General features: G+C 40.7%; 1 protein-coding gene across 1 annotated transcript in view; it reads left to right on the top strand.

Annotated features, from left to right (window-relative positions):
* Nucleotides 1-18,456, top strand: part of CUNH1orf21 (chromosome unknown C1orf21 homolog) — an 84,159-nt gene that overhangs the window by 12,801 nt on the left and 52,902 nt on the right. Inside the window, exon 2 of the mRNA XM_009636898.2 lies at nt 12,645-12,739. Coding sequence (XP_009635193.1) covers nt 12,645-12,739 — 95 coding nt within the window. The remainder of the gene's footprint in view (nt 1-12,644; nt 12,740-18,456) is intronic.

Below are 18,456 nucleotides of genomic sequence, written 5' to 3' on the forward strand. Positions count from 1 at the left end.
TCCCCATATACTGGGCACTGTTGGAGCTGCACCTTGAATACTGTGTTCAGTTTTGGGCCTCTCACTACAAGAAAGACATTGAGGTGCTGGAGCATGTCCAGAGAAGGGCAACGAAGCTGGTAAGAGGTCTGGAGCACAAGTCTGATGAGGAGTGGCTGAGGGAACTGGGGTTGTTTAGCCTGGAGAAGAGGAGGCTGAGGGAAGACCTTATCACCCCCTGCATCCACCTGAAAGGAGGTCGTAGTGAGGTGGGTGTTGGTCTCCTCTCCCAAGTAACAAGCAATAGGATGAGAGGAAATGGCCTCAAGTTGCACCAGGGGAGGTTTAGATTGGATATTAGGAAGAATTTCTTCATGGAAATGGTTGTTAAGCATTAGAATGGGCTGCCCAGGGAAAAAAAGTGGTTGAGTCCCCATCCCTCGAGGTATTTAAAAGATGGGTAGATGTGGTACTTTGGGACATAGTTTAGTGGTGGACTTGGCAGTGCTAGGTTAATGGTTGGACTTGATGATCTTAAAGGTTTTTTCCAATCTAAATGATTCTAATAACAGGAAATTTGTAATTTTGGGGGTGTGGAGCGATAATGACTCTCTTTTCCAGTGAACTCTTGGGGTGGCTCAGTTCAGGAGAGGTTTTTGGTGTCTAGAGCAATTGGTCAATACATTAGTGGGGCTGTGAGGAGCAGGACCTCCATTGTACAAGGGATGCTCACAGTAATGGTCAATTAGGGCTTTTTTCCAGAATCTGAATCGTCCCTGACAAGTTCTCTGCTAAAATGATGTTTTGCAATGGAGTACGTAGACGGATGCCAGCTGGGAGTTTTGCTAATGATGCTGAAAAACCTGAGACTTAAATACTTAGTGCTTGGTGGGTTCTTTTCCTTTCTAAGGGAGAACTTAAAAAGGAGCAGTAAAATGGACTTGAAGTACCCTTTCCGACCTGGACACAGTGTGCTATCTAGATTGGCTGAGGTGACAACTTTTGGGTTGGTATCAAGATAGTTTCCAGCACGCAGCATGAAGAGACAACAGGACAGCACCCACCTCTCCTCCATGGCTGAGAAGGTCTTACCACCACTGCCTGCAAGTTTGCTACATTTTTGCCACCTAGTTGGATCCTAGAAGAAGTTTTAGCCCTTCTTGTGTTGTGGTTTATGTTATATTTGCAGGTTTGCTCCCCAACCATTCCTCTTCTCTCTTGTCTCTCCCTTCCACAACAAACAAGTCTATGGCTGTGAAGCCAATTCTTCAAGCTTTGCTTTTGCAGTTTCTGAGTGGCACATAGTGTTTTCTTCAGGGCAGGGGCACACAATTTTGTTTAAAAATAAGTTTATGGTGTTTAAATGTAGTAAGTGATTGGAAATGCTGAACTTCCAGCTCATTCAAGACTCTGCAAGGGCTGTGTGGGGCCGGCCCTGTGCTGCTCCTCTGTTGTGGCTTGGGGGGATGCTGGGGTAAGGACGGTGCAACCTCAGTCCAAAAACCTACCTGGTGGTTTCGTACAAACAGCAATATTTACAAGGCACAAACCCTTTGCTTTCCTCCTGTCTGTTCCTTTCATTAATCTCTCTGCTGCTTGTTTCCTCTCCTGCTTTCATTTCTCAATTTGATCTTTTTAGTGGGCTAGATAATTGCATTTGCTGAGTATCCTTCCTGCCGAGCACCATGGCTGTAATCTCCTCCACCTGAGAAATGGTTTCCTTTGAACAACCTGGTGTCTGGCTCAAAGTTACGTGTTAATTAAATGAAAAAAAAAAAAAAAAGTGTGTGTGTACATGTATATGTATGAGTTATATAGTTTCAGCATGCAAAAATCTGGGTAGCTGACAGTTATGAGTGCACACCACCAGCACTGTTTTTTGGCTTCTTAATTACAGACAAGTGCACAGAAGTCTTTAATTATACAATCATGTGGCTGTTTTTTCAGTACCATCTTATATATGGAGTTTCCTCAGATCTTAAATACAAATGGGAGTTTAAAATATCTGGAGATTGTGTAACTAAAGATGGTACCATGCAAGTGAGGTGGAAATTGTGCGTTTAGCAATAACTGGATTTTAGTATTGTTGAGGTTGTATTTTTAGGAGTTTTTCTGAGGTACCAAAATGACTTCTGAGGTTGTGGTGTGTTTCCTCGTGCTTGAACCAGCTGCTGGCAGCATGTACCTTGCCAGAGGGATTCCTTGGTGGAGTCGGCCAGAGGGTCCCTGACCTTCTTGTCAGGAAGCTGTGATGGAGCAGAGTAGCAGAAGAGCATTGCTTTCTTTCATGGGTTCCGGGGGGGGTTAAGATTTCCGATCCTCCCCCTACCACATGCATGTACATCCATGAACCCCCTTGTCCCCAAGAATTGTTTTTCCAAGTGGTTTTGGGTACTCACTGTCTTCCCACTTATTCATGCATCTTCCCATATTTTGCGTAAAGGGAATTAACCCCAGCCAGCATAGAGGGCGTCTGAGCTAGAGCAGGAAAAGCTTTAGGTTATACCCTGACCAGTGAACTGTCCTCCCCCCTCAGTCTGTAGACCCAGGGGTGAGTGACCTGCATGCAAGGAAGCCAGCTGTGCAAACCATGGTGAGTTGTCGGGTTTTTTCTGCATGGTGTTAGTAGGGAGATTGCGTATGAAGCAGAAACCTCTGTGGAAAAATTACTTCCCACAAAACAGCTCTACTGGTTGCACACCAATATGTATGTGTTTTTTTCCCCTGCTAGTACTCCTCTGACCTACCTGCCACAAAGGTTGACCTAGCAGATACACTGCAGTGGGCCTGTGCCCCAGTGCAAGGTTAATTAATGTGATCCTTTATGCATAATGTGATAGAAAATTACACATACAACTGTAGTTTTCACCGTACTTTGACTATGTGACAGTCCAAATGCAGAGTAGCCTTGGGAACTTTTTGGCCAAGTAATGACTTCCTTGAATCAGCGACACAACAGTGTGTCTCTGCAGGTCATGTACCAAATTAAAAAAATAAATCTATAGAAACAGTGAGCTAAATTATGACTTCGTCATCACCTGCCACTATCTTAAATCAGGGGGAAAAGAGATTGGAAAACCCAACATAGATAAACTAAGGCATGTGACGAGCAGTGGCATTGCAGGCATTGGAACAGCACCTTCTCCCTCAGGCAGAAGTCAGGCTGGACCTTTTGTGTGAGAGGACAGAGATACCCAAAGGATCAAGAGCTGCAAGTGGTTTGCAGCACTGGAAATGCCTGACAACGTTAATGAAGGATGGGTTAATATGACAATATGAGTTTTTGTGCTTCTACAGCAACAAAGGTCAGGATGACGTCCATTAAAGTTAATGGAGCTATGCTCCTGTCAAACCTGTTGGTCCCGGAGGAACGCTGTTGAAAGCTGTCATGATTTCGGCCTGGAAAGGGGTAGCCTGTTAAAGTAGAAGGGAATTTGCTAAAATTTTCCAGTTTAGTTTCAAGTAGGCATCATCCTTGAGGGAGTTAATGTTTCATAAAGCACTGGGTGTGACGTGGGGCTGTAGTAGGAACCATTCAACAGCTTAGAAAAGAGCTACCCCATCTTGCAATATGTCCTTCCAATATGTGCAGACGTCCTCCATGTAGGGTCTGTTTTTTGTTATACTGAATGTCTCAGTCTCCTTTTCCCCCCCCTAAAAAACAACCCTAGTGGTAACGTCTGCCTTGGGCAGAAGCAGTAGTTAGCATTCCTAGTTAATGCATGTTAGGATTGTGTAGGAAGAAGAAACAATACTTGAAGGTGGTCTTTCCAGATGTGCTGTGATCTGTGTAGTACATTCAGTTTTTTAAACAGCTTTTCTGTCAGATGATTTATATTTTGTTGGCAGAATTGGTGTTTTGTTTGTGCACCTGTTCTCTGTTTCATATCTGGTGGCGTCCACTGCCTCAGCTTCCAGCAATGGCTGTATTTAGATTGGATTAAGGTACAGGTAACTTCATTTGGGAAGTCTGAATGAGTATTTTCAGATAGTCCTTTGAGAAAAATGGGTTGGCTTATTTCCTAAGCTATTTTTTCTATTTAGTTCATGTTAGTAAAAGCAACATATCACTAGGATCTAGAATTGCCAGGGAGTTAATAGCTCTGAGGATTGATGACAGAGGAAGATGCTCACCCAATGCTGGTTGATCTCCAATGAAATTTCACCCTCAACCCATATCGAGGTGGATCAGAAATCCACCCCTACAGCTGCGAATCTCAGCAATTAAGTCAGAATTGAAATATCTGTGTAGAAACAAAACAACGTAGATGCTGCTTTCTTAGAGTGCTTGAAGCTGGTGCTAAGAAGATAACTGAGATATCCTCCATTAGCCAGTATTTAGTTTGGGGAATGTTAGTTTACAGGATTTTTGCAACTTCTTTCTCTAACTGTTGAGCTTTTTTTTTCTTTTTAATCTTTTTAATCTTTGACATAGCTTTTGCATGTATCTGAATAGCTCATCTCATCCCTCCTGTGCCCCAAAACAGGATGGACTTTAACCTGTGGCAGTTTAAGACTGTTTAAAGACCTCTGATGATGGAAACTGCAACCACCCAAGAATCTAATTCTAGTACTTGACTGTCCTTGCAGTTAATGATTTTTCCTGATGTCTAGCCTGGCTCTTCCTAGAGTTAAGCCCACCAGTGCTCGTCCTACCAGTGTAGCTATGGAGCTCAGTGTATTCCTCCTTTGCCATGGCACTGTAGATGGTATTTGGCATGTTTTTTGTTTAGCATCTAAGTGGCTGACCTGCTGTTGCGTTTCAGTTAAATTGCATCAAAATCTCATATGATTTTTAACATATATTTTTAGAAAGAGCAATTCAGTCCTTTATCTAAATATAGTTTTTAGCTTTCAAGACTTTGAGAGGGGAGAGCACGTGAATCTTTGATCCATGGCATTCCTCATGATCACAGCAGTAGGAGTACTTTCCACACCTGGAAGAAATAAGTATGGTACAGAGAAATTTGTTAGACAAAAAGTTCGTATTTTACAGAATAGACATGTGTTTTATTATGGATGAAGGATAAATCTTGGCATGTCTTTCAATAAAAAGGCAAGAGATACTTAAGAAAAATATGAAGCACAGGAAAATGAAGGTATGGTTAGAAACTTTCTTCTTGGTGGTGTGACTGAAGTACCACTTATCTCCTGTTGATACTTGATATGTCACTAAAAATAGAGAAGAGAGGCTCACCCATCATCCCTTTTGGTGACAGGAGAGCCAAATCTGTTTGTCCTTAGATGTCTGAAATGGGAATGCAATGTAAATCAGCATTTCTTTTTAATTTATTTTTTTTTTAGACTTGATATTTAACAAAAGATTTCTCCAAAAGTCACAGTGAGTCCAGATATATTTGATGGAATTATGCTTGTTTGTGGTGTGGTGTTTTGTTTTTTTTTTTAACTGAGCCAGCAATAGCATCATTACCAGTGTTGCTGTGGTAATGGCACTATAAGTGATGTCTGGAAGTGCTGAAGAAATTTTTCTCGTCGGAACAACCAGAGTTTTCTTTCTCCTCCCCAACCCCCCACCCCAGTAATCGTTTCAATATTATAAGTTGATATACTCATTTATCAGTGAAATCACTATTAATGAGTGCTGTTTTTCTTTGTCATATTGCCATAGCAACTGGGTGACATGTTTGAATAGAGTTATCTGTTTCCAGATGGAGAGCTTCATTCATAAGATTTGCCTACTGAGAATTTTTGCAGCATATTCAACTTAAAAATTCTTCCGCCCTTGCCCTTCCAAAGAGTTTCATGCTAAAAGCGTTACTGCTTTCTGGTTTATATCCTGTGATGAATTTTGTGGTGGGTGCTATGCTCAACAATATTTCTGTGTTTTATTTGTGGTTTATTTATGTTGTTTTTCTTTTAATTCAATTGGGCTGCTTTTCTTCAATTCCGTATTTGCTCTGGCAGTCCTGTAAATCTATTCCTCTCCCATTTGAGTTGTTGGAAATCTTCTCTTTTTTTGTATAATATATCACAGAATGGAAGACAGTACTTGATTTTTACTTTTACACATGAAAGGAGTATAAAGATGTATTTCTCTTTTTATGTGATATACCATGCTCTGAGTGATAGTGTCCTAAAATTTTTACAGAATTCACTACTCAGTTTTGTACAGGAAAGAAGCATAAAGATGTTTCACTTTTGTTCTTTTTTGTTGTAAAACTCTATTTTGGAAAAAGAAAAAAGGTATTACTCTTGAGCAAGACAGAGCAAGGTAAATTTGCATAGGACTTTGTATCATTTCCTTTATCCTGAACTTCTGACAGTTTTAAAGGTCTTGTTGATGGTCAGACTTGTTGAGATCGAGAAGGACTTAATTAGCATTTCACGATTTCTCTGGGTTCATTTCTGATCACTCAGACCAAAATATCTGAAGATGGTATATTTAAATTAGTAGAAATCAAAAGGTGGATTTAGCATCTTTTACTACTTCAATTCCAGGTGCACTCTTACCTTATCAAGGAAAACCTGGTTAGCAGTTTTTGCAAATATCTAAAGGTGTTACCTTTAGGGAAGGCATCAAAGGCCTGTTCCTCCAACTGGTCTTTAATCTAATTTTCATATTCACTTAAAGCCATCAATGACCATACACCTCATGACACACTTCAAGGTCTGTCTGTTGCTCAAACATCCATTCTCTTGTGTTTGCAGCACTTTCATCCTTACAGTAACTGTAGAACAAGAACAATCTCATAAATAGCCCAGAATTTGTGGTTTCTGAACATCCCATCTTATATATAAATATCTCCTCTTTAGAAGATAACATTTATCTTCACCTAGTCAAAAAAGTCTGTATGTAGTTGTGTCCTCCCAATAATAATATAATATAGTGCAAGACTTGTCTTCTCCAAATACTTCTTTGAGTTTAATTGCTATATGTAATATATTTGAAACAATGAATGTTGTCTTATCTGTGAAGAGCAAGGTGTTACGCATCAGACTCGTTTCTTCTCTGTCACACCAACTAGCAATGTCCTCCCTAACCAAGCTGCTCACTACCACCTTCTCCTCCTTTGCATTCTTTGGTTGTGCTTTTGGTTGGCTGCTTATTGCAGTCAACAGTCTTGGCTGGGAATGTGCTAAATACTGACTGCTTTCAGGAATTGTTCCACATTTCTCATGTCAGGTCTCTACTTCAACAGACTTGTGACGGGCCTATAAAAATGAAAAGATTTTACAGCTTAGCATGATCTAAGGGAAAAAAAAGAAAAGGGGAATTCAACGTGAACGTGAAGGGTAAAGTTTGTGTTGTTAAGTACTGTAAATGCCAGAAGGAGACCTGCAAGCAAAATTTAATGTTTCTCCTCAGATAGCAGGAAGGTTGCAGGTATAAATATTGACATTTTAGCTGTGATTCAGGTAGTTACTTGTATTTAAGCAGCCTAGTTCAATGACTGTTGAAATAGTTAGAGGTGGGATTTTTCCTCAGTGCGTTTGCTAGTTCAGAACGTGGATGTTTCCAGGTGTCCCTTGTTGCACCTTGGAACCTGTAGGACTTGTAGTCAGCTGGATACTCCTCCTTTTTCTTTCTGTGGCAGTATAATTACTTAGCTGTTTTTTTCCCCCGTTGAAAGTGGAATCATATCTATTTATACCTACCTCCAGCAAGTGACTACTCAATATGAGCTAATGTTGCCAATATATTGTATTTGTGCTCCCTATTTTAAGGAAAATATTTTGCCTGTGATAGGAAATTATGAGAGCTTATGAGTAATAATATTGCCTCAAACTTAACATTGCTGATCCATTCCCTTCATCGCTGTGTGTATCTGATAAAACAGTTGTTCACAGCTCAGTCCTTTCTTCTGCTCCCATTAACTGAAATTAGGTTGATTACTCGCTTTCCACAGGCCAGGGCTGTGTTTGCCTGTTTGTCTGATGTTGGTATCTGTACCTCTTGCTTAAAACATGTGGGTTTGATAGAGTTGCTAGCTGCTTGGCACTCCTATCTATTAATCATTTATTTAGGCGCTGAAGCCTGAGTGTTGGCCACTCAGTCTGCTTCTTCCTTAATGTGCCTCATCCCCAAGGGGTAGTCTCTTGGCCTTTAAGGCAGGTCGTCAGCTTTAGATTGTGTCAAAGTTACATTGCTTTTTGAGATACAGGTAGGGATTTCTCATGCCCAAACACATACCTTGTATGAGCCATGACATTAATATTAGTTTTGTAAGATACTTTCTAGTAAAAGAGTAATTCTACTAACATCTACAGAAGCAGGTGTCTTCTACTTTGAGCTCCTGAATTTCTTTTATCTGTATTCTCTTAAGGAGAAGGTGGATTTCACTGAAGTAAGACTTGCTAGTTGTCATGGTATATTCAGTTTGTCCCAAAAATGTAATGAGAAAGGACTGGTTTATTTTTGGAAACTTTCTTGCTGCTGCATGTCTCAGGCATGAATTGTCCAGGCGTCTGCACTTCTGCAGTTTGTAGGATGGAGGGAAGAGTAACGCCAACTGTGCTATGCTGCACAGATGATTGAATAGTTACTATATTCCTAAGTATTGGGGGAAGCACATTTACTAACCCTGTTGTAAGTACCAGTGGAAATTACACAAGAAATCTGTGCAGCGTTCTTTGCTGCCACTTCAGGCCTACTTGACGCATCTGGCAAGTGATGCAGCATTTGAAGGGTCCGTGCCCGAACATGTCATGTTCGACATGAATTTAAAATTATGTTTTTGAAAACTTTTGTTGATAGTGGTCTCTAAAAAGACTCGTATGGGGCTGAAGCTGGCAAAGAAGTGTAGCCTAGAAATTCACACAACCACAAAGAGTGGGAACCGGCTGCCCGGGCAGCTCAAGTATTCCTTAAATGTCCCACGTCCACGTCAAAATCCTTACCCTTGCCTGGCCTGCCTCTGTCCACAGGTTCTCTAACATTTATTCTCTTTATGAATCCTACACAATTGAGGGAGATTTCCACTGAGGCTAGTAGCAAGAAGAGGTCTAAAGAAAACATTGGATTGATACTTGTTGAAGATGGTCACCTGACTAACAGGGATGAATAAAAAGCGGAGGCATTCAATACTTTTTTTGCCTTAGTCTTTAATAATAATTATAAGCCTTGGGCTGCCTGGTCCTCTGAGTTGGATACTGTCCCTCACAGCATCCTTCTGGCCAAGTTGTCCAGCTGTGGGATGAACAGGTTCACAGTGTGCTGGGTGGAGAACTGGCTGAAGGCAGAGCTCAAAGGGTTGTAGTGAATGGGGTTACATCTGGCTGGCGACCAGTCACCAGCAGTGTTCCTCAGGGCTCAATCCTAGGGCCAGTGCTGTTCAATAAGTTTATCAACAATCTGGATGCGAAAGTTGAATGCACCATGAGTAAGTTTGTTGATGATACCAAACTGAGAGGTGCTGTTGACTCTCTTGAGGGACGGAAGGCCCTACAGAGCAGTCTAGATAGATTGGAGCATTGGGCTATGATTAATGGGATGAAACTTGACAAGTCCAAGTGCTGGATTCTGCACCTAGGACAGAGTAATGCAGGGCACAAGTATAAATTGGGAGAGGAGCGGCTGGAGAGCGGCCCTGCAGAAAGAGATCTGGGGTGCTGGTTGACAGCAGGTTCAATAGGAGCCAGCCATGTGCCCTGGCAGCCGAGAGGGCAAACCACACGCTGGGGTGCGTCAAACACAGCACAACCAGGCGGTCAAGAGAGGGGATTATCTGTCTGTATTCAGTGTTGGTGTGGCCTCACCTTGAGTACTGTGTGCAGTTCTGGGCCCCACCATTTAAGAAGGATTTGAAGGGCCCTGAATGCATCCAGAGGAGGACAACAAAGCTGGTGACAGGGCTGTAAGGCATGACCTGTGAGGGGTGGCTGAGGACTTTGGGTTTGTCTAGGTTGGAGAGAAGGAGGCGACCTCATTGCTCTCTGCAGCTTCCTGAGGAGGGGACGTGGAGGGAGGTGCTGATCTTTTCTCCCTGGCATCCAGGGACAGGATGCATGGGAATGGTTCAAAGCTGTGACAGGGCAGTTTAGACTGGATGTTAGGAAGCATTTCTTTTCTGAGAGGGTGGTCAAACCCTGGAAGAGGCTTTCTAGAGAGGTGGTCAATGCCCCAAGCCTGTCCGTGTTGAATAGACATTTGGGCAGTGCCCTTAACAACAGGCTTTAACTTTTGGTCAGCCCTGAAGTGGTCAGGCAGTTGAACTAGGTGATGATTGTAGGTCCCTTCCAACTGAAATAGTCTGTTCTGTTCTGTTCTGTTCTGTTCTGTTCTGTTCTATTCTATTCTATTCTCCTGGTAAAAGCAGCACAAATTTGTAAGTAGTAATGGTGCATTAATTACAAGAATGTTGTCATGATGGTGATGATGAATATTGGGGAAGCCAGGTACCAGCAAGTCCTCGGCTGAGACACCTGAGCAGCGATGCCTGATGGCAATCTCCTACAATCAGTTAGAGAATAAATACAGAATTAAGTTTCCAACAAAACCCCTCCTTCTTTTCTTACCTCCATCCTATCGAACTATATCAAACTTTCATGTATAAATCTGATGATGCTGATTATCAGTCATGGACTCATCATTGCCCTGGTCCATTTGCTACAAGAGATGATGTCTTCCAAGGAGGCATCCCTTACATACAGTCTGCATAGGATGGTCTCCTGCCTGTGTGTGTGCTTGGTGTTTGATCACAATTAATCTTTTGGACTAAGCAGGAGACACGTTTCAGAGGTTATTTTTGCCACTGAACATTCACTCCATACCTTACTCATTTTTTACAAGACGGGGATGAACATGCCTCTCTTTTAGTTAATGTGGATTAGCTGCGGGTTGTGCAAACTTCCTTTGTGCTATTTTCTCTTTCTCATCTGTTTCCCTATTCAAATCCATGCATGCAGTCGTGGGAGTTTTATGCTGCTTCTGCATGTGGGTTTTATTGCTAATCACAACAGAGATCACTGAAGGAGTGAGAAAAATGTAAGTTATATATTGCATTCAGTCAAGTACTTCTAATTCCCAGGCTTTAATGTGTTCAGCCTTTTTGGTTTTATGAATTGTCACCTCCAGGCTACCTAAATTCCATTTTAAAAAGAAAAAAAAAATCAGAGTTTTTCACATTTACCGATCTAATAATATTGTCTTAAATTCATCCATGTGTTTTGAGACTCTGCATCTCAGATGCTGCTATTCGATAAATTCACAGTTTCATTTAAAATCTGTAATAAAAAAAGCATATAGATGTGGACTAGGCCAAATGCAAAACCATGCTGTATATTTTAAAAAAGATTGTTTTTCAAAGTTAGGCCTATTTAACTTATATACTCTGTGGTTAATAGTTTCCTGAAAACAAGCTTCCTTCTAAAGGATTTTGATGGGGTTTGGGTTTTTTTGACAATACAGTAACCTAGGAAAATCCATTTGTGTTTTGTTTTTCCCTTAGCAAGTGAGATAAATTGCTTGAAAATCCAAATAAAAAAGAATGTTGTTTGCGTGGTTTCTTTTAATTTGCCGAGGTTTTGCCTTTTATTCCCAGTGTGCTGTGTCTCATTTAATTTTGTATGAACATTTGCCACTTAGGTGGGGTAAGGTTTCTCTTCTGCATTATATATCCTGGCTGGAGGAGCGTGGGTGCAAAACTCTGGGTGTTTTTCTGATAGATTCACACACTACAAAGATAACCAGAGCAAAAAGTGGCTGAGAAAAGGCAGTGTTGGTATTGCAGGCACTACATTCACAGCCTAGGGAGAAGAATCACTTTTCCCAAAATCCCATCTTGTGCTACCAAAGAAAAATATCTCTTTATTCAAGCTTTGGGTGAGGCTGTTTACTTTATTGTGAGATAGCACTTGTATGTTAGATAATATTTCCATACTGGCACCGGAGCTGGGAATTTATTATTTGAAGAGCTGAAACGCCTAGCTGATAAATATTACAGGCAAACCAGGAATCTTAATTTTCTTGTTACTTATTTTCATGCTGGATTTCTAACTGGGTAACATTCATGTGCAGCAAAAATGGTTATGGGGGGATGAATGGGAAGAGGAAGACAGTCAGCATGGGGCCTTTTCTCCAGAAATCATTATATGACTGTGCCTTATGTATCTTTTGCTTTAGCTCTGTTAAAACAGTGCAGGGAAAACAAAATTTTTAAAAAGCAGTGGGTTTTGGTATGGTTTTTTTTCCCCCAGCTTTTAACTTGGATTTTAAATATCCTCCATTGGCATTGCTTTTCAAAAGCAGTTTTTTCAATGCGAGGAACATCCATGAGCAGACTCCTCTCTGTAGTAACTACTGTACATCGCTTGGTTGCTCACTGATAATAAAAATCCAGGGAGGATGCAGGAGCAAAGAACTTGTTTGTATTTAACATATTATACAGAAAACTAGGGATCTGGGGGAGAGTACAAACCAAACATCCCCTGTTCATGGTGCCATGGCTATATTAGACCAGAGAGCTACCGAACAATTTCTGGAAGCCAGAACTGGAAATTCTTACTGAAGCTTCAGTCAGGAAAAACTTCCTTGGTATCACTCACATTTAAGCCTTTGAAACTATATACGTGTAAATTTTAGTTGCTTTGCTTAATTAGGGTCCTTCTAGTCAGCTGTTTTAGTTTTAGTTTGGTTTTTTTCCCAGCTACTGAACTACACTGGTTCAAAAATTTTTTTTCTTTTTTTTTTTTTTCTTGGTGCTCAGATGAGTATAGGATCAAACCAGTGGAAGAGGTCAAATACATGAAAAATGGGGGAGAAGATGATCAGAAAATAGCAGCCAGGAACCAAGAAAACTTGGTAAGGATTGAACTTATCGCTTATCTAATGAAATAACATGGCTCTGCTTTTGTAATGAAATATGCAACGTGCAACACATTCAAGCTACAGCTTACATGCGGCAAGAGGATTTTCTCGAAAATGTCATAACTCTTTGTGAAGCCTGCATAGAAGGTGCAAAATGTGACTTTTTTCTGCTTGTCTTTCTGAATTAGGCTCTACTTGATCTTGGAGTGAGTACTTCCACGATTGTACTCACTCACCTCCTTTGCAGATCTGAATACACGCGCTTTGAAATGCATGTGTCTATATTGCAAACAAGTTGGTAGTAAACCAGCAGTGCACTGCCATTAAGAAAACGACCTACTTATGCAGATATTATTTGCTCTGTGCTTTCTGGTTTTACATATTTTAAAATTCACAGGGAAGGCAGTTTGGAATAGAAAAAGCAATATATTGATAACACAGCAGTTGGAAGAATCATTTTGTGTGTCTTTCTTTTTCCCTGATTTGAGCACCTTGCCAGCTCATAGTTCCACTTACGGGAAAGAAGTCTCAGGTAAACTCTTGGTACTACTTGAAATAGCTAGGATGCTGTTGAAGTGGCTTAAAAATCGCAGCTGAGTCACTTTTGGCATTTCTGAGAAGTTGTTTCTTCTCTTCTAAAGCTGAAGGAATGTCAGTTTTGTAATTGGTGACTGGGGCTTTGCCCAGTTTAACTTTTTGAAGACATCTCACAATTATAATAGTTGGGCGCAAAATTTCCCATCTAGTTCCACTCATTCATTGCAGCTTTTCTTCACATAGGATTGTTTGGGTTTTTTCCCTCCATCAGTAAGACCGAAGGGGGACATCATCATGAGATTTCAGTGGAGCCATAACCATTCTCACCAGCTGAGGATTTGCCTTTTGCCATCATTGGGCAGCTGTACAAAAATCCACTGTTTGGGATTTTTTCTTTTCCTGAAGATGTGAGTGAGCTGCTGGCAACCCGGATACTTTATATTCCCTCTTCTAGACACACGTACTTCCCTTACACAATTACATATAGAAATAAAGAGTTTATTTTGCTGTGTGCTGTCCTTACGTCGTTGCTTGACCGGTGGTTGAGCAGCACACAACATGATTTCTGTTTTGGTCTCCAGATTAGGTATTTGCCACCTGCAATTTTGCATTGCTGATGCTCCAATGGATGGCGCAACTTCAGCTGGCAGCAGAATTTGGGGATTTTTTTAGGGCCTCAGAAACATTGCTGAGAACATCACCTTTTCTAGCAGCATCCACAGTGCATTCAGCATTATTGCCAACGTAAGCACGTTTGTTTTGAACTGGAAGAAGTGTGACTGCAAGAATTTTTTGCTCATTTTAGAGACCCCAGTGCTTTGTTGATAAACAGAGAAAAAGGAAAAATGAGCACAATCCTCAGGTTTTTTGATAATAAACGGAAAAAGTCTAGCAGGTTAAATTTTAAACTACAGCCATCAGCTGTATTTAAATTAGAGTATTTGCAGAAGGTAACAGCCACTTGAAGGACAATAAGGAATAGTTCAGGAAAGTTTAGGTTGGCTGCAGTTGTTTTCAAAACTAGATACAGATATTTCATACTTCTGTTAGTGCCTGCTTTCTTGTAGCACCTAAGCGTTAGCCTGATTAAATTTAGGAAGAGACATTTCTACAGCACAGTGCTTATTATTGACGGGGCAAGTTTGATGGGAGTGGCGGCTTTGTTGGAAAATGTAACTTAATGTGGATTGGAGGGCTGGTATAGCTCTCTTTCTGTCGTATTTATTGGGAGAAAAAAAACATAGTAACACAAGAAAGTCTTCAATCAGACGGGATGTATATACTTTAAAACAAAAACCATCTTGCACACCAAAAAGGCTTTATTTTCCTTTTCCTCATCTTACTGTAAGGAGATTACATTGTCTGTAATGTATGCAGCTTTTTAATCCTGGGAATTGTCAGGTCCTCATCACTCCTGGATTTTTCTAAGGGGTTTCACTGTTCAAGTTCTCCTTAGTAAACATGTTTTAGTTCGCTGCTTAGAAGATGGGTTAAGCTACCCATCACTCAGGCTTTAGTTTTCTTAACGTGTGAAAAGTTGGCAAGTGCTTACATAATCCCATCTTCTCATCAGCCATTTCCAGGCAACAGAAATTTTAGGAACAAGAGAAGGCGGTGGGAGAATCGACCGGCCCTTTTCCCTCCTCTCTTGTTTCTTAATCCCACATTTCTTTATTGTCACAGGGCTGCTAATTCACATCTCCTTCAGAAACGTGACCCAGATGAAATGTATAACCTGAATGTCATTATAGTTGGTTCCCTGGGAACTGCTGCGGTGTGGGTTATCTTATCCTCAGATACTTGTGCTTGAATTATGCTGTTCAGATGCCATCGAATTTTTCAGTCCTGTTATCATCACTGTTACTTTTCTAAGGTATTTTGAAGTCTCGCTTAAAAAAAAAAATCTCTGCTCAAGTGAAAATAAAACCAGTTCCCTTACAACTTAGGCTCTTTGATGTGGTGCCGTCTCTCTGCCTTTGGTGTTGCCTATTTCTGAGTCAGTGAAAAAAAAAATGTCATGCAAGTAGATAAAGAGAATGGGAGGACGTGGCAGACACCAGGCAAATTGTCATTTTTTATTGGGGTTCTGTGGTCAGGGTCCGAGGATTTTATTCTGTTTAGAGAGCTGGAGATGGGCTGGTACAAGCGTGGGTATCCCTGGGAGAGACAAGGCTCTGTCAGTGAATTACCAGCTTCTCAGCTTCAGCCTGAGGCTTAAGCAGGGCTCAAAACTTGAGCGAGGCTGATATTGTAAAGCAGAAATACCCCTCAGATGTACTGACCACAGGAGGGACTGTGCTAGGGCTGTATACTAGGTGAAAGAGAAGATGCTCCATGTGAAGACATTTTCTGGCAAAATCAAAGGCCTCCTTGAATTAAAATGTAGGCTCTTGACAGGGGGAGGGGGAAAAGGAAATAAGAAAAGATAAAGAAGCCAAGCTTGCTTCAGACTCTGTCATCATCAGTTACTGTTTTCCTGCAGTTCCCTCATATCCGTCAGCCTGATTCACTTCTTTACCCAGGTTGTTTCTGCTGTTCTCCACTTGCCACTGGGATCACTCTGGTCCTGGTTTCATTCCTGGTACCTCTGGCTCCCAGCACCTTTCTGAGCATCTTGCCCAGGCATCTCTACCCTCAAAAGCAAACCAGTCATGTTGCCCTTGGTGGGAAGAATCTTGAGCTGACATTAACACATCCTTGTAGGCTGCAGATGGGAATGGGATGCAGCAGGATTAGGTGCTGGAGACCCGGGGTTACGCTGCATGCTGGCACTCTGCACCACGCACTTCAGTAGCTGCTCAGCTAAAACAGGGACGTTTGAGTCAGATCTGTAAACAACTAGTAGGTAGATAAAAGAAGTAATTTGTACTGGTTTTCAAGACTATATGTGTTTTTTAATCAGAAGAGTTGGACTCTCTCTATATATAAAACTACAGGAATTGTGCTTATTTTCAAATGAGATGTGATTGTGCATAGAAGCTCATGAGTGTAGTGTTAGTCCCCAAGCTGAAGAAGCAGCTGTGATGGTTATTTGTACATTTGGAAGCAGAAGGGCTGGCTGTGATGGTTTGTCAGGGTCCTAGACTGGTGTGGCTGGGAAGGCAGGTGGGCTGGCTTTGCCCGCAGCGGGTCAGGCTCTGGCAGGATTGTTGGCTCAGGCAAAGCCGAGCCAACGTGCCAAGTGAGTTGATGAACCCCTGTGTGTTAAAACTAAACCACAACTCCCCATGGATCCACAATGGCTCAGCAAAACCCTCCCAGGGCAGAGGTGAGCTCTCTTGTGTTTCCCCATCTTTTTGGGGGAGACTGTGGGTTGTTAATTCAGTACTGAACAGTTGTTTAAGGGTTTTGTGATAAGGGTTCTCCAAAACAAACTTAGACCAACTTGAGTTTACTGCTCAGCAGATCTGGATGGGGATTTTTTGGCCCTAAATATCAGCAAAAGTTAACTGTGGCTAATGATACATGTCACATACCTGGTTTTGTTACTTTGGAAAGCTAAAATGCTAAAAATCAGGAAATATTAATGTTTTAAAAATCTAAATCTATTCTAAAACATACATTCTATAAGCAGGTATGACCGGAATAGATAACACATTTTACCTTTCTAAAAATCTTTTAATTTTTTGTTTGGAAAGAACTCACTGTTAAGCTCTACAACATCACGTTAAATATACAGAGTACAACCATAACAGCCTATTTAACATTCATAATAGGACAAATTTAATTGTCCTCATTTGCATACTCTCGCAGCAGTAATGGCTTTCCATTGTAAAATTTTATTGCCAGAAAAGATAAAATAAGAAGGTGTGGCATATTCGTGCAGCTTAGCCTTGCTTTGGCAAACTTGATGAGCTGTATCAGATTTCCTCTGAGACAGCCTGTAAGAGTACAGGCACCTCTGGAAATATCAAATACCTAAAGCTATATTTAGTTGTGTTAGGGGGTAGTTAACTCGGTATTTATTGCAGTTCAGTTTTTGGATGGTTTTGTAACTTTTACTAATAGAAATCTTTTTCTGCTCTGCATTGGCACAAAAGGCTACTTATTGTGATTTTTATGCTTTGTTATCCAAACCCTCAAAACAATTGGGCATAATTCTCTGTTTTATCCTGAAGCTCCATAGTGAAATTGCATGTTAGAGCTTGAGATGAATTCCTACTGGGGTTAGAAGAAAATTGCCTCTCCCCATTGCTCTCACTATCGCTCACTCTGCTTTTAATAACACAAACAATGTTGTGCCTTTTTTTTTTTCCCAGTAAGTATAAATTTCCACTCCAGTTACCTGCAAATGTAATTTCTGTTAGCCTTGCATGCACTGTTATTTCCTAACTATGTCTCGAGCATCTCAACCCAGATGCTCTTCTCCATTTATCACTCAGCTCTGTCATACTTGGTATTGCAAAACCTTGGTATCCGTAGCTCTGTATTCAACACCAGTTATCAATTTCTGCAGTGATATGTTAAAAGTAGACAGTAGTATCTGATAGATTAAGTGTATGAAATTAAAAGCCTAGCAGAAAATGAGGAATGAAACAACTGTAATAACTATATAAAATATAATGTGAAAAGGAAGCTACTGTGCATAATATAAATCTTTAAATAGCTATGCAAAATATGTATTATAGATACATCAATGATAAACATTTTGTGATGTGCAGTGCAAATATTGGCATATGTCTGAATTCCAGATCGATTTAGGAAAATGTCTTTTTAATTCTATTTCCAGGTTGCCCAATCTAGGCGCTAAAAAAATAAGAAGTAAGCTAGCTAAAAGAAATAAGCTAGCCACCACTCTCTGGGGTTAAATTTTTGGGCAGGTTTTGTGGTGTTTTCCATTCTACATATGCAAAATACCACAAGTGCAAATTTAAGCATGGGAATACAATTAACTCGGTATTTTCAAGTGTTTAAAGCCACTGCTGCTTACTATTGCTAGATAAGCTTTGAACTGCTCTGTTTCAAGCGCGTAACTGTAGCACTGTTGTAGTACATTGGTGAAGAGCTTTGTAAAAATTAAAATTAGTGTCATATTAAAGTATACTACAGTACTAAGATTTCAGGCTGTAGTTTCCTAATTATTTATTTGAAGCCATTTTGCAATGAGTGTGTGCTTCAAAACGCAGGATTTCAGGATAGAACTTGCTCATGCTCTGCAGAGAAGGGGAAAGAAA

Source organism: Egretta garzetta, unplaced genomic scaffold (assembly GCF_000687185.1).
Source record: "Egretta garzetta isolate BGI_Z169 unplaced genomic scaffold, ASM68718v1 scaffold304, whole genome shotgun sequence".
NCBI lineage: Eukaryota > Metazoa > Chordata > Aves > Pelecaniformes > Ardeidae > Egretta > Egretta garzetta.